The sequence below is a fragment of the Physeter macrocephalus genome, chromosome 2 (genome assembly GCF_002837175.3).
Source record: "Physeter macrocephalus isolate SW-GA chromosome 2, ASM283717v5, whole genome shotgun sequence".
NCBI classification, from domain to species: Eukaryota; Metazoa; Chordata; class Mammalia; order Artiodactyla; family Physeteridae; genus Physeter; species Physeter macrocephalus.
This window is the reverse complement of record NC_041215.1, coordinates 59,603,361-59,619,840: the sequence shown is the minus strand read 5'-3', so window position 1 is coordinate 59,619,840 and position 16,480 is coordinate 59,603,361. Positions and strand designations below refer to the sequence as shown.

The 16,480-nt window shown below is 44.1% G+C and overlaps 1 protein-coding gene across 3 annotated transcripts in view; it reads right to left on the bottom strand.

Moving 5' to 3' along the window:
• The window catches only part of FMNL2 (formin like 2), a 316,947-nt gene that overhangs the window by 2,912 nt on the left and 297,555 nt on the right, over positions 1-16,480 (bottom strand). Inside the window, exons 18-27 of one of the 3 annotated variants that reach the window (XM_024122303.3) lie at positions 15,697-15,899; positions 14,030-14,264; positions 12,885-12,953; positions 12,684-12,764; positions 11,260-11,389; positions 8,754-8,917; positions 7,689-7,790; positions 5,064-5,162; positions 4,247-4,370; positions 675-721 (exon numbers count right to left, since the gene is read on the bottom strand). In XM_024122303.3, coding sequence (XP_023978071.1) covers positions 675-721; positions 4,247-4,370; positions 5,064-5,162; positions 7,689-7,790; positions 8,754-8,917; positions 11,260-11,389; positions 12,684-12,764; positions 12,885-12,953; positions 14,030-14,264; positions 15,697-15,899 — 1,254 coding nt within the window. Of the gene's footprint in view, positions 1-674; positions 722-2,260; positions 2,353-4,246; positions 4,371-5,063; positions 5,163-7,688; positions 7,791-8,753; positions 8,918-11,259; positions 11,390-12,683; positions 12,765-12,884; positions 12,954-14,029; positions 14,265-15,696; positions 15,900-16,480 lie in introns of those variants that run through there. The other 2 variants (XM_028478061.2, XM_024122302.3) reach the window with 2 other exon arrangements.

Sequence of the window (16,480 nt, the reverse complement as noted above, 5' to 3'; positions counted from 1 at the left end):
CCCAAATTCTAACATGGCAAAACAAGCCAGAGCTGAATGAGTGCTCAGTTAGGCACAGTCCCCACCAGCTCCTGACTCATTGGAATCTGTGACTCTGCCCTACTCCTAAATTCAAGCCAGGAATAGTTTTGCATGCCCTAATCCTCTCGAGCCTTTGCTTCCTTGCCCAGAGTGGTAAATGGAGGTCAGAATTCCATTTCTGGCTAGGGATATGCAGGGACCTGCAGTGCTGTGGTTCCTGAGTCCTCTGAGCAAATAGTTCTAAGAACCCTAATCCTTCTTCAAAGACTACAGATCACATTCCCTGGCCAGGACTTACTCTCAATTTCTTCAGATCAAAATGGGGTTAACTGAATAACTTGAAGGCCAAGAAGGGGTAAAGGGAAGGACAGCCTAGCACCCAAAGCAAGTATAATCATCAGCAAATACCCGTGCCCAAGCCATCACACTTGAGAACATGGAAGCAGACCAAAAAGTCCGAGAGAGGCTCAGCCTCACATCATTGGAATGTGAGGTACAAAGACTTCTCTCTGGTCAGATTCTCACCAGTATTACCCTCAGCCATAGATTGAAATCATTGATCTGCATACAGAGAGAGGAGGAAGCTAAGTAAAAAGTGATGCTTGCCAGCTCTGTGTATCCTCCACCACCGGTGTGCTAGAAGAAATCCTTACCCTCGAGTGAACATTTGGAAATTTAGTGATATTATTCTTCTTTAAAGCTAAACAGAAAAAAACAAAAACACAAAATGATGGTTAAGTAAAAATGGGATGAAAATGGAAAGCAATTCAACTTAGTGAATAACATTCCCGGGCATGTTAGCCAACAGAAGAAGAAAACAGGAGGCCATACTACAAGAGGTGTTAGAGAACACAAGGGAAGGGTGAGCATGTCTTCCCACCCAGCTCTCTGACCACCCAGATCCAAGCTGCTTTGAAGTTTGGCTCCAGAACAATAGTTCAGCAGCAAAACTGACAATAAACAGTAGCCAAGTAGATGACAGTTTCTAGCCTTGTTAATAAGTACTGGTGGGATAAGTACACTATAGAACAGGCAACAACACACCACATCCTTTGATATCTTCAGAGACAGAGGAACATACATAAGAGTGCAATTCATAGAAGAGTTAACGCCACAAAATAAACATGTAACCAGTTCCATGTCAATCTCAGCATGGGAGTCAAACAATGGCTGTTTCACATACTCCAGTTAGAGTGTGTGCTTCCCTTGTTGCTATTCTAATCAACTGGGCAGTACAGAGAAGTTTGTTCCTTATTTAACCATCAAGAACTAAGCCCAGGCAGTTACTTCTTGGGAAAGTTATTATTTCTGATACCCCCATCTTGACCAAAGAAGCAGATCCAGATATGATCTCATCACAGAAGAAATGCTTGGGGTTTGACATGGAACAGAGCCACCAGTGAAGAAGCATGAATAAGACAGTGGGAGCTCCTAAGCCTTTGTTCTCATTTCTTGCTTTGCAGCCTTGCTCCAACATGGAATTGTTGACAGCTGAAATTTGGGCATGACACTCAGCAAAAGAGGTGAGTATAAAGCTATAGATTGCCTATATCAGCTTATACAGGCTTCTAGGTCAAAAGAGCTCCCTGAGTTTAGCTTGTACGAGCTCCACCACACTGTGGATGATGGCTACAGACTACATAAGACAGTTAAGAGAGACCCAATTTAAAGCTGTGTGTAGTTCACAGCTCCTTCTGTAAACCATTTTGCAACTTTAGAGCACCTTGTATTCCTGAGAGTTTGTATAGCAGCTCATTTTACTATCAAAGCATGCTGAGTACAAAAAGGCTGGTTTAATATCTGTAAATCTATTCGAACACACTAAGTGCTCAATAAATGTTAGGTATAGTAATTACTGTTATTAATGACTGTCATTTTGTGTTCAAAGATATTAGCCCCAAAATCTTAAAAGCAACCTAGCTGGTCCCAATCCTGACTCTCAAAGAAGTGTTCTATTCATCGTTTTCTGAAAATTTCTATAAGTAATTGTATTAATTCAACTCACACACACCATCACAGCCATGTGGATTCATACATGTATTGAAAATGCTAGTGAGTAAGCAGTTATGACTGAAATGCAAAACCATGCAGTGTGAAGACAACATAAAATACAACATGAAGGAGATGGCAATTCCATGCTAGGATGGTTGGGTGGCCCTGACACACAAACAGAGGGTCATTAGGGGTCAGAAAATCTGTAGCAACCTTTTAAGAGCATCAGGTGAGAAAGAGTAATAGTTTAGTAATGGTATTCCTCAGTGAGAACAGGTTCGCAGAAAAATCGAGAGCCACGCTTGGCGGTGCGAGCAGTAAAGGGCACAGTCTTCAGCACTGCATCGAAAATGACAGCCAAACAAGACAAACAGAAGAGAGTAAGAAGCCAAGGTCTACTGCATTAGTACACGGTTAGTGCTTTGTTAATCATACCTGGGGTAAGGGTGGCAGAGGTGAGCAGGAAGGGTGTAAGGCAATATATACCCAAGTGAGCTCATAAAGCCTAGAAGAGCTACTCAGTCTTTACTCAGTCTGGGGTAGAACATGGAAAATAGTCCAAGGAGGAAAAAAAAAATCTCCATAGACAGATATTCATTTACCTCCTATGGCGTATCAGGTCAGACACATAGAAACTGTACATTTCACAAGCCAGGTGTCACTAAGCTGGAGAACAGACTGATGAATATGGCACTCTAAGTTCTTAATGTGCCATGGCTGGATGCTTCTCTACCTACAAGTCAATCTTACTGTGGCCCTGAGGCTAAACGGTGCTACCCAAGGAGATCTGTTCCTGCTCTTGATCATAGCAGAGCTGCTCCCTCAATGTGGGAGAGGCAAGGAGAGAGGCTAAACAAGGAAGCTTTAACTGGGAGCCATCTGCAAGCCACTGCAGGGTGAACACAGATACGGGCAGGCACAAATGTACAGAACACGTGTGCACCCTATGTAGAGACCTATCCCACTGCTTACACTGGTTTACTCTGGGCAAGGAACTCTTGATTGACTTCCTTTTTAGTGATTTATTCACGTATTTTATTTCCTTGGGTCTGAGCTGATGAAAGAAATCTGATTTGGGCAGTTTGGGATCCCTATTTCCAATGCTGACTAAGCTATTAACAAGAAATGAGAAGTCAAAAGGCTAAGAGTTCTATTTTTAAAAAAATTAGGACAATTGAGGAAATGTGAATAATGACTAGCTATTTGATATTAAGGAACTCTTAGTTTTGGAGGTGTGTGATAATGGTCTTATAGGTATGCTTGTTTGCTTTATTAAAGAGTCCTTATCTTTTGAAAATATATATGGAAATATTTCCAGGTGAAATTGTATGTCTTGGATTTGCTTCAAAATAATTCCAGAGGTTAGGGGGTGGGGAGTAGTTAGAAGCAGATGTGTAACAAGATTGGCCATGAGTTGAAAACTATTCATGGGTGAAGGGTACATGGGAATTCATCATACTAATCTCTATGCTTTTGCGTAACATTTCCTACAAGAGAAGTTTTAAGTATCTTGGAAGCTGATAAACAGTATTCCTATGCAACAAACATGAAAGGAAAGTCACTTGTAGCCACCGCCCCAAATTATTGCCCTGATCTTTAAGAGGGAATGCAGAAACTCGGAAGAACTGGTTCGAGCAGAAAGCATTAGGCTACAACTTAATCAGACAAGGACCAATCTGGGTTAGGCACCATTCCTAGCTGAGAGAATGACCATCCCCCAACCCTGGGCTTCTGGCCTGTTGGTCTATCTGCATGAAAACACCAGCTCCTGATTTCCTAATATCTTCACTTACTTTGAGTGCGTAAAAAGGCTTTTTAAAGAGCATGTTGGAAAAACATGTGTTGACTGTGCTTAGTACAGTATGGGTCCTGTCCATAGTAATTAAATCAGACAGGTGGGTAGGAGTGGTCATGAGGGAGAAAATGGAGCGTGGTGACAAATCTAAGAACATCATTAGAAAAAGGAGCCCTGGGGAAATCTACAGGGTTCCAATGATATTGAGAAACAGAGATGTTTTCAGAGAGTGTTGGGGTTCTTTGACAGGCAGTATACAGGCTACTATAAATATACTTCACATACTAGCATGGAGTTTCTCTGTAGTTCTGGATCTGAATAAAATCAACTGAAGAACTTGTAAACCCTGGACAAAATCGGTATCATAATCTGTAAATGGCCCAGTAACGGTGAGGCCAGTGGGGTCTCCATGGGTCACAATGAGAAAACAGCCTTTACCTGTGATAATATCTTCAATGGCACCGTCTTTTCCTTCATATACGTGTCTATTATCTTTAACTTGTCGCCTTCTTAATTCCGCAATTAATTCTTGCTGCTGCCTCTTTGATTTGTGGGAAGGAGACTGAGAAGAAAAAAGAATGGCAGAGATTAGTGGGACCAGCACCCACTGGAGGTTTGAGAAAATCCAAAATGTGTCTGAGCATTTTGTTACTAACAAGCAGCCTCAGTCCGAAACACAGACAGCACCATCCCAAACATTCTGCTCAGCAGAGGAAAACTCAGAGAGCTTCTAGGAAGAAAAACTTTTGCACTAAAGAACGCACAAAACTGGCAGCAATGGGAAGGCTCGACACTATGGCAACAAGAGGCAGCTAGTCATAACCAGTGACGTGTTAACCTCTGGTCCAGAGGATCATGAGGAAGAATTCTTCGACCTGCCTGCCTTCGTGGTCTTCACCTATGTTGTTTCCCTCCATAGAATGCTCCCTCCCATTCCCAGAGAAGCCCTCCCAGCATCAATGGCGACCCCATGAAGCCTTCCTGTCCCAGGACACTAAGCCGTCCAATCATCAAGTTACCCGGGATGGCCTCTCTGTGTATCCAACTGAGATTTAAATTCCCGATCTCGATAAACTTGGAAATGCCACACAAACATGCTCTTAGCCCCATTCCAGTGACTGCTGAACAAAATAATGAATGAACAAGTGTCCATCTGCCAAGTTTCCAAGGCCTAGAAGGAAGCAGAAGGCATCCTGTGCAAATCTGGCTTTCTGGCCTCTTGATGGCTCCATCTCAGGAGCCTGGCACACCTCACCTTTGGGTCCTGCTGCTCCAGCAGAGCTTCCTGCTCCAGGAGTTTCTCCATCAGCGCTTGTTCCTGCTTTTTCCTCAGCTCGTTTTCCTCTTCTGCTTGCTGGGTAAAATCAAAAGTGGCAGAAGACTATGTCAGCGGAAATGCCAGCAGTCAAGATTTTTTTATTTTATTTTTTTGCGGTACGTGGGCCTCCCACTGCTGTGGCCTCTCCCGTTGCAGAGCACAGGCCCCGGATGCGCAGGCTCAGCGGCCATGGCTCACGGGCCTAGCCGCTCCGCGGCATGTGGGATCTTCCCGGACCGGGGCACGAACCGGTGTCCCCTGCATCGGCAGGCGGACTCTCAACCACTGCTCCACCAGGGAAGCCCCAGTCAAGATTTTTTAAAGCCATTCTTAGAGAATCCTTGGTTACCCAGGAATTAGAGTTAAGGGAAGGTTTGGAAGATCTACACTATATGCCTGATTCGAGGTTTTGCTGTCGGTCTCTATCACATCTCTTCATAACCTAGTAGTTGAGATTCACTCCTTCCAGAGAATTCCTTTCCTGATGGTTCTCTCCGCACTCAGGCTGCTTCTTAACCTCCATACCATATGTATTGGGGTACCTCCCCTTTTGGCAGCTCTGCTCAGTGATCTTCATATGAGATTGTTTTTCTTACAGAATCTCTCCCCCTCCCTACAGCTTCTCTGAAAGGAGGGTCTCAGATTCCTCTCCTTTTGCCCATTGTTAGGGGAAAACCTCCATTCCCTTGCTTCTTGTTTCCTCAGGGACCTCACTGAGTTGACACTCTTGGGCTTTCTCCCCACAGCTCACTCATTTCCAAGGGAGGCAGTGACAAGTGTGATGAATTAGGGACAAGAAATCCAACAGGCCGACCTCAGCTCAGCCCCGCGGGGCATCCCCTCTATTGAAGCCAGCCTCCTTAAGGCAACTTCCAATAGTCTAGCTGTGCACTGGTAAGTCATCTAATTCAGGGCCAAAGGGTAAGCTCACAGAGACACACCCTGTCCTCCAATCCAGCTTTTACCAGTAATAAAGTTTACATTTTCATCTCTGTTGCTTTTGTCTCGTTTCATTTTGGTTCAAACTTAGGAAGGGAAATGACAGATGACATCCTAAAACCCTAACATCTGCCCATCAAGTCCCTGGGTCAGTGTCAGGCTGGACAGTTATTCACCATGTAATATGTTAGGGCAAGGAGAACATCCTGCCACGTCCCTGCCTGATAAGTGCCTCACACAGCCAGCGAACAGGACCCCGGGGAGAAATGATAACGTGGAAGGAGCACCTGATGGGATCTGATCTGTCACACCCCACAGACCAGCTTCCCTTTTTCCTCTGCTCTATGCACGACCCCGCTGAAGGGCCAGACTTGGAGACCAAACAGGGGCACTTCCCAGCTTGTATTATACAATTTAAAAATAGCATATATTTTCTTTTGAGACCTTAGACTTACAATTTTTTTTAGTGAAGAAGCATGGTCCCAGCTCATACCAAGAGCTACCTTGAGTCATCTCGGTAGCACATCAGGGGACCCCAGAGCACCAGAGCCAGCAGCCCTGGTGACCAGTGCTTCTCATTGCTCACGGCCCCCAGGCTCTCGCACATGGACTTGGTGCTGTTTTTGTGTTCATCCTCGCTGCCGGGGACACTTTCTTTCTGCTTGTGATATCACTGCTACACTAAGCCATGCTGAGAGAAGATGGCTAAATATCGTAACCTTGTGAGTTTCAGTAAAAGGCCCAAGGATGGTTCTCCAATGCCATCAGGTGATGGTGAAGTGACCCACTATTTCCAATCACATGTTTCTCAGAGATGTCCACAGCCCTGCCGTATCCCTCCCCGCTCCACAATCACACTCCTCCTTCCTAGACCAACATTACCCAGCTTATACATAGACAAGCCTGGAGAATACAGATCGCAATGTCTTCTAAGAGCACTGAAATCCCCTCATGCCCTGCCCTCCTGGTCTTCCTTTCTCAAGGGACAAATTCTTCGGACACAGATCTTTCTGGGTCACACGCTTTTTCAAGACCACGGTCCCGGATTATGTCATAGAGGGCCTCCCATTTCAAGGAAGGGCCATTATGGGTCCAGATGAAGAAACAGGGATCAACTGTCCTTCTTAGAGCCATCTTTTGGTCCACACTAGAGAAATGTTGGTCCAGAGGCCCACGGGCCTGGGCAGAGCTACGACACAAGCAGGCTCTCCCTGACCTCAGTGACGGTGCCGCCGCCACAGGCCAGGGCTCACTCCCTTTACCCTTTACCCACTCGATAACTCCACGGGAGGCCTGGGTTTCTCAGTCCTTCAACCTGCCTGCGAGGGTCAACAGTCCACGGGGCAGCAGTGGTCCTGGATCTCACTTTCCCACAGGCAGCCAAGAGCTGTTGTTTGGGGGCTGAGCCCCCAGCTGGCCGGGTAGAGACAGGGAGCATGACGGGCCGAGGGCCGCAGGAGCAGGGCCAGAGACCGCTGTCTCGTCCTCACCACCCACATCTGCTGCCCGAGGGCACAGGGGAGGTCTCTGCGGAACCACCGAGACCCAGACACAGCTCGAGGAGGGCACCCACTCGAGAAGTAATGCCAGGGAAGGCTTGAAAGAAACCAGGCTCCTGTTTACCTTATAAGCTTTCACAAACCGGACAAAGACGGGAAAGAAGACAGAGGGTGGTGTCGTCTTGGGGTTTTCTCCAAAATACTTCACCACATCATCGAAGGCATCCTGTGAAGAAGCGAATTTCTCTTGAATGGCATTTTTCCAGCATTTGAACTCAGCACTCTGGGAAAAGAGCTGCAGCATCTCCCACAGGTCTCTGGCCTCCATCCTCCCTCACCTCCCACAATTCTCTACAGCCTGTGTTTCCTCCCAACACCCAAAGGCAGCCAGAAGAATGCAACACTGCTAAACTGGGACCTCCTGCCACTTCTACACACACACATACACACACACACACACACACACACACACACACACACACACACACACACACACACGAATGAGGAACTACTCCTTTCAAGAGCGTCCTAAAGCCATGGGAAGACTCCTTAAAGCCAACCAGGTTAGAAGGGACCTTAGAAGTCTGCTCAGACTCTAGATCCCAGCTCACTGCTTCAACACTCCTTACAGTAGCCACTCACTCACTCAAGTCTCTGCTTGAACTTTCCCAGGACACAAGGAAGCCAGCCTCACAAGGGAACCATCCCACCGCGTCTGCTTCCTGAGTTCCCACAACCCTCTGCCTTCCCTTCTGGTGTACAGTCCATTCTGGCTGCTTCTTAGGTGTGTAAACCTGACCCCCAGTGTGGTATAAGATTTCAAGGTCAAGGCCTCCTGGAACCCAACACACTGGGGAACACTGCTGTGCTGAGCACAGGCCTACCACACGTTGGTTGAAGTGAACACAGGACCCACAATAAAGGGAGCCTAGGAGTGGAAGGGGAGAGGGCGGGGAGGGCCTCTAGAGAAAAGGGTGAAGACCTCAAATTAGAAGAGACAATGAGAGCACAGGGGCATCTCCAGGTACAAAATGCAGAAAGATCCCCGTCCCCCTTAATAACAGCTACATAAGAAATCTACCCTCAGCAGACAGAGGACAATTTCCCCAGAGCCAGGGCCAGCACCCCAGGTGGCTTTAACGGATCCAATCCCTTCTTCTTCATGGGTGTTGGGGGCACAGACACTCACCTGTGCAATCTTGGCATCATCCTGCAGCTTCTTCAGCTTTCCCTCATTGTTGAGGATGAACTCCTTCAGCAGCGTGTTGTGGTCATGCATGGTGTACTCCCTCTTGGTCAAGTCCATGCCCCTCTGCAGCTCCTTGACGTCCAGTAAAACATTCTCAAGGGAGACTGAAGTAGAGAAAGCAATGTCCCCGTGACTTCAGCCAGGAAAGTCAAAGCCACAGTGAGTCTGGCTGATGAGCCAAGTTCTCAGTGGGCTTCTTGGGTTACGCAAGGCCCTTAGAGCTAGTCTCCGGCCTTCAGTGCAGAGATCCTTTAATAGGAATAATTTACTAAGTGCTCACCATCAAGCACTGCATTAAATCCTTTACATGCACTAATTCAGTTGCACCACTAGCCCATGTTGCCAATGAGGAAAAGCAACACAAAGAGGTTACATGGGCTGCCCTAGGTCACACAGCTAGGAAGTGGCAGAGATGGAGTTTGGATAACCAGCACGAATCCCAAATCCTGTGCTTGTTCCCAACTATTCCATTTCTCTTACTGGAGATGATAACCTATTGGTTGGCCTGTAGGGTTAGAGGTTCCTTAACCGACAGGGCTTATCCCTCTCTGCCTGACTCTTTGAACTCCTCTGCATTTCTGTGGCTCTCCAGCAGGGGGTAGCATTTTACCTATTGAATTTTTAGCTGTGCTGTCCACAAGGACCCAAAGCAACTTTGACCAGCTTCTTTTTGCTAAACAACCCTTCCATGCGTCAGAAGGGGTTATTAGCACTAACCTTTCCATCTGCAGTGTGGCCACCCTCCCAGAGTGAATCCCAGAGTGGATTCACTTCTGCAGCCTCCTGCAGGAGGCCGGGGCGCCCCCTCTGGCTCCCCAGTGCCTGACGCAGCTCTGCACATGGATGGATTACAGAAAAATGTAGCATGCTTTTCCCTCACTAGACCCACACTGTTATTCATCTTTGACTCCCCAGCGCTTAGGCCTGTGCCAAGAACAAAGCAGGAACTCAGAAAGGTTCACTGGATAAAGGAAGGAGTGAGTAAATTAAATGAGTGAAGGGATAAGGAATCCATGTCAGCACACCTGGGCCCCAGAGTGAGAATACAGAAAACAAGTCAGCCAGAGAGCACCTCAATCTCCCCATTTTCCTCCACTGACTTTTCTGAAATGACACTTTAGGGGAATCTCATTCGGGCCAAACAAAATGTGCTATAGGAAAATTTTTTTAACTTTTTTTCTTAATTAGAATGGTGATGCTAAAGAACCCCTCATTTAGACAAAGGGAAACTTGAAAGGAGGAAAACCACTCTACCAGAAGAGAAATCCTGGTAACTGCCTAAGTAAGCCCCGAGCCCTCAGTAGGTCTGGCACGGCCTGCGCTGCACAGTCCTCTGTAGTCAAAATATCATTTCCCCCTGCCTCTCAGCCTCCTCTAGGGCTTCAGCAGCGTCTATCCCAGTAACAGGGCATCATCTCATTCATTAATTCACTCATTCATTTGTTCCCAACCATCAATTTGCCAGGAGCTAAGGAAATTATAAAGATAAATAAAATGATTATACCCATACATGAACAGGTTGCAGTGGACATGCAAAATGTTGTGATAAAATTTATTAAATCTTGTATGAGAGGCTTGTATGGAATGCTCTTGAGTAAGAACACAGAAGCAGCAGCCATTTACTCTGCGGAAGTCAGAGAAAGTCTTGCCCTCAGAGATTCAATTCACTAAGTCTGGGGTAGGTCTCAGGAATACAAATTTACAATAAACACTTTGGCTGCTTAAGATCATAATTTGAGAATCACAGCATGTGTCCAACTCCGAGGTCAGTCTGCATCTTGTTCCTTTTTCTAGGCTAACGTTCTTTTGAGAGGACGTGGTACACTGGACCACATACCATAAGAGAAGATTATCTGAGTTCAAGTTCTGTTTCTATCATTTTCTACCCATGTGACCTTGGGCAAGGCATTTAATCTATAAAAATGTCCGTTTTTTCATCTGTAACAGTACAGCCCAACTATCTCAGAGCAGCCGATGATTTAAATGAGAAAATGCATAACGTCACAGCAAAGTAACAACCAAGAAGTACTGATAATTTAACCTGTGCTCAGGCTAAACACAAAATGTTTAGAACTGCCACACCTGAGCAAGTGGGACAGCACAAAATCTAATTAAAGTGTTTGTTGGGGGGGGGGTGAGTCTCAGATTCTCTCATTTCAAATGACAGCAACAGAATAAAAAGGGCAACAGATGGAAGAGGGAAGGCACATGAAGCCCAAAGACCTGGATCTTTATAAAGAGAATGCCGTCCTCTTCACGTCCATGTCTGTTATTGCTCCCAGGTGCGGGCAACACCAGAGGCGATGTGTTTCAGCTCAGAGCCTCTGACGTTTTAGTCTCCCCTTTGTAGAGGGGTTCTGAAGAGTGTTGTTTAAGCACGGAAGGGTTCCCCCATGATTCAAGGCATTCATACCCAAGAGTAACATTAAGAGCTGAAGTCAAGTACCTGAGGCAGCTTTCTCCACATAATGAAGCTCATTATAAAATAGGGACACTTGGTGATATTTTTCTTTTACGACATTGGATATATAGTGCAACAGTGTTTGCTTTCGGTCCGTTGACTTTGTATCTAAGAGCTGAAAACCAAAGGGGATGAGGGTTAGAGTAACAGATGATGGGAGAGTTACCTGCCAGATGATGCTCTCCCGCTCGGAATAAATACCTGAGCACAGGTGCCCCAGAGCGGATAGAAAACATTCCCACAGGAGAGTCAGCTTTGTTCTCGGGTGAGCCAGCCCATGGATTATTAAGTGACAAGAGGACTTCCTGACCAGGGGACACGCTCAACTTTAGGGACGACTCTAAGCATGAGAGCTGTTCACATGTCTCTCCTCACGTGAACTCCCCGCCCCCATCTGCTCCACCACCTCCCTGGCTTACAAGCAGGAAGACTCCAGTTTCAGTGCTCTCCCAAGCGAAGGCCAGAGTAGGAAGTGAGGCTGGAGCCGGGAGTGTGCACAGGTACACCTATGCCATCGTCCTCACGTCCTACTCAGCCCCACTTACTCCCCAACTCAAAGCAGATGTGCTTAACGTACGTACCATGGCCTTCTGGGGGCCAGAACTGTGACTAACTAGACAGTCCCTATCAAATAACCATGTCCCCCCACACCTGGGGCTGTGGGGACTCCAACCACTGCCCAAGCTGCTCCCGTGGAAGTCACGTCTGCCAGTGCAGCCCGGGGGACAGGGCTCCATGGAGCATTCTCTCTAGTCCTGTTCCTAAGTCAGGTGACTCTGAAAAGCAGAGCACCCTTCTTCATCCAGGGGAAAAAAAAAAATTTTTTTTTTTAGAAAACACAGAAAAGCATAAAGAAGAAGCTCAAAAAAAACCTTCCTAATTCCATTCAACCTCTCTGTTAATATCTTAATCTACTTCCATTCGGGTTTTTTTTCTCCATATTTTACCTAGTTAAAAATCAAACTGTACAGCCAATTTATACCCTGCTTTCTTTCCTAAACACAAAATTACCTATTCCTTTGAAAACTCTTCACAAATATTCTAACAGTTGAAGAATAGTTCACCGTATTAACTATCATTACAGCATATTTAATCATTTCCCCAAATGTTGAATCTTTACACTGTTGCTAATTATTTGCATTTATAAATAAAATATAGCACCTATAATTTAGACTCCCGAGGAAAGATTCCTAGAAATGGAAATATCGGGTCAAAAGGTATGAGTACTTTTAAGGTTCGAAGTGCTTGCTGCCGTATGGCGTTCCAGAAAATTTGTACCCACTAGCAGAGAATCTTTATCAAAACATCCCATCCCACTTCCAAGAGCAGACTCTCTCTGCTCCAGGACTTAATCTTTGCCAGCTGTTTTGTCTCTCATATAGCTCTTGTACTTCTTTTAGTCCACTCACCAGATCTAAACTCTGAAGTTTAAATCCATAAACTGCTCCTCGTTTACTGCTATTCATATAGTTTCCAAGGGCCAAGATGATCTGCAAAGAAAGAGAGAAAAGAGAAGCCCATCGGTACAGCATCCCAGGCATTCCCAGGCTGAGGAATGCAGCTGACAAGTCAGCTCTTCCATAAAAGTATAAGAGGAAAACTTCACTTGCCTCCAGAATTTTCTTGAGTTTTTGGGACGACTTTATAGAGACAGATGCTGCTATAATTGAGTGCAGTTGCTAGATTCCAGTCAAAGGAAAGAAGGAGGGGGGGATAAAAAAGACATGTTAAAAATGGGAAACTCTGATTCAAAACTAAAACTTTAATACAGAAGAAAACAGGCCTGCATTTAGAACTTAAAACCTTAATGCTGAGATTCTATTTTTTCTAAACATAACAATTTGAAGTTGTCCTGCTAGGTCTTAGGTAACTAGAGCATTACATGTAAGCTCTTCTCTAAATAGGAAGTATTATCAGAACTAGCTTATCATAAAATCTGTAAGCAATGAGACTTAAGTTAGGAGTCAACAGCGTCTTCCAGGAGAACTCAAGAGCCTGCCCACCATCTCTAATCATGTAATACAATTCATATTTTTAAATCCATGGAGCTAGCCAAGAACAAAAACAAAACAAAACAGCAAAGAAATATAATCACCGTGTAGAAGTTCTCAGAACATATTTTGGACACACATGCTACTATAATCAGTAATTAACAAACATTTATTTAGAAATAGAACTGGGAAAGAACTACTTATGATATTCATAAGTCTCTACCAGATTAACACAAAGGAACAAGAGATGGTTGGCTATTATTTCTACGTCACCACCGTGTACTGTAACAAACTTTCAAGGAAGAAGACCCTCATGGCAAATTTAACGCTTCCAATGAAAGTCAATAACCCTGTTCACTAAAGATATGAGATGGTTTTTAGAAATGAAGTTAAATTTTCAGTCTTGGTAACCCAGCCAGAGGACTGGTACCTTGAGGAGGGGACCAAATTTGAGAAAATGATTCTCCTTGTCCTCTGTATTGAGGTGTCCTTTAAAATCCAAAGGATATCTGCAGACACAGGAAATGGCATTCTCTAGGGAGAAGAGCAATATGGAACGGGGAAATTCACCGTTTTCAATTTTACTTGGCATACACAATGAGAAAAAGATAAGATAGTAAAAATAAAACTGCCATGTCGAAAGTTCTGGGAAGAAGTCTTAGAGCCCATGACATTAAGTGCAATTCTGGGAGAAAGTTAAAAGAAAACAACACAAAAATGCTATCTGTTTGGACCCCTTCCCTTGCCGGAGCTGGTCCACTCACAGGAGTCAGCATCTGAATGCTTTCGGCAAAGTTCCCGATGAAGGCCATGATGGTCATCTTCTGCATGAGCCTCTCAATTTTACTGAACTGCATCATGAACCGGTCTTCATCTGACAAGTTTTCCAGGGGCTTCCTTTCCCGCTCATAGAGCCGCAGCACTTTCACCTCATTCTCAGTTGGCAAGAACCTCATCAAACACTCTACAAAGTCTACAGGCAATGTCTTCAAGTCAAATCTGAAGACAGAGGTGGACATGTCAGTGTTAAAGAGAAAACCTCTTCCCCTCTCAGCCACACCTCCACCTGGTCCAGATCATGAACCACCATGTCTATGAGTTGATGTCTACAGCTGTACGATGTCTACAGATGTGAACATGCCCCTTGGTGCTGGCTCCTGACTGTGCATCAAGCACTTTCATTGGTCCTTCCTGGAAACCTGGACCTTATCACAACTGCCATGCTCAGTTTTTAGGCTATTAGTATAGCTCTAAGCCTCTAGAAATCAACAGTAAATGACAGCAGGTAGAAGCAGAATGAAAGCTGAAGTATCTGGTGGTTAAGTGGTTCAAGGACATGTTTTTTTAGGCCTGTGAAGTACTGCTAATTAAGGAGATATAATATTATACACACAATTACAGAATATCTGGTGAACTCTGTAAAATATTTCAATTAAACCAGTAAGTCTGGGATATTTTTTCTCCTTTAGAAAAAAATGCATCAAAATGCCTGTACTATATGGATGCTTTGGCTTAAATGCATACATCCCTTGAGGGAATACTCAGTCTTTGTGGACCTATACTCAATCTGAACTAAAGAAGTATTTGCTACAATCTCTATTCTACTCTCTGGACAATCTTTGTTCAGCAATAGAATTACACTTAATCATCATGACAAACAAGATATGTGAAGATTAAAAACCAGAATTCATATCAGGTTTCAACACCAGAAATCAGAACAGATGATAGGGTGTACTAAACTACTAGCTTATGATCTTGGCTGAGGACATGAAACTGGAACAAATGATTTCTCAGTGTCTTTTACTCCCCTAAGAATCTCTGATCAAAATTTATGAAATACCAATTAATGATGAATTATTAGCTCCTAAAACATCTAACAACATCCTTGTCATATTTGAAAGTCACCATGACTCAAAGAGTAGAAAGATTCTTCTAACAGAAGAGTAAATAAAATCAATGCCTTCTCTGCAGTTCAAGGATTAAAAAACGAACTAAACTTGCTTTAAGATGCCCTGAAAGTGCTAAGGAGCAAGAGGAATCACATTCCTATTGTTATGAATTAAGACATGCCTCTGTCTCCTATTTCCATCTGGCGTTGAGTTGAATTATTCCACAAATGCCATCAAATTTGTACTCAATGAATCTGGATAAAATTCAGATACTCCACAGAAAACTGATATTTTCTCCCTTTTCTTAGCATCTGCAATACTTCTCTCAATTTTCCTTTTATGTAAGCATTGCTGCAGGCACATATAAGAGAACAGACCAAGATAATAAACGATGTCACGATCCAGTTGTTATTCTTCTAAAACAATTAATTACTCATTCTAATATAGCACCCCTGAAGGTCATTTCTGGTCCACCTCTTCAGCGTTACCATTTTCATTCTAAATTTACTAGGATATAATCTTTCAGAATGCCCTGAACTTACACATGAATAGCTTTACATATTTCATCCGCGGTCTTTCCAGCTTTCCTTAAAGTTATGGCAAGATTTTTAGCCCTATTTGCTTCTAGCAATGTCACTTTGTTTGATCCCTTCTGTGTTATCTTCTGTTTGCTTGAAGAAAGATCAATGGCAGGACCTTGGGCTTTTGTCTTAAATATTTCCTCAAATTCATCTACATTTAAGTCCTGGGTTGGAGAGGAATGAAATAGGCGAATTAGATTATACTTAAAAATGAAGTCAGGAAGCCACCATTTAGACAGTTTCTTAAGCATCAAAGAAGTTCTTTTTCTACCAAGTACTGATACTTGTCTTTGGCCAGGGCTTGCTCTATTTCTCTATTTGTGTTAGTGTTGTGTGACTTATGCCACATATACAGACAAAAATGTCTAAAGTAGACAACTGTTTCCAACCAGTTAACTCAATTGCCTTTCAATTACTGCCTTGCAGGGATGGCCAGCACACACTAAAACTATCCACCAAGCCAGCTAGTAGGTGTGATTATTGAGTCCTTTTTCACTTATAGTTCAATAAAGGGTTTTTATGCCCCTTTATAAATTAAGGGCAGAGATTGTGTCAGATGTACATTTTGTGACATACAGTGAAGATGTTCAAAACTATTCCATTTTAATGTATAATAAGTTTTTAAATGTAGTTTTAGAACCACCTTACAAAATAGCATCCAATTTTATTCTCCTTTTCTTCTTTACATCAGGACGTTTAAAACACTAGCTTTTATTGCAGAAACTTTCAGGTTAACACAGCACCC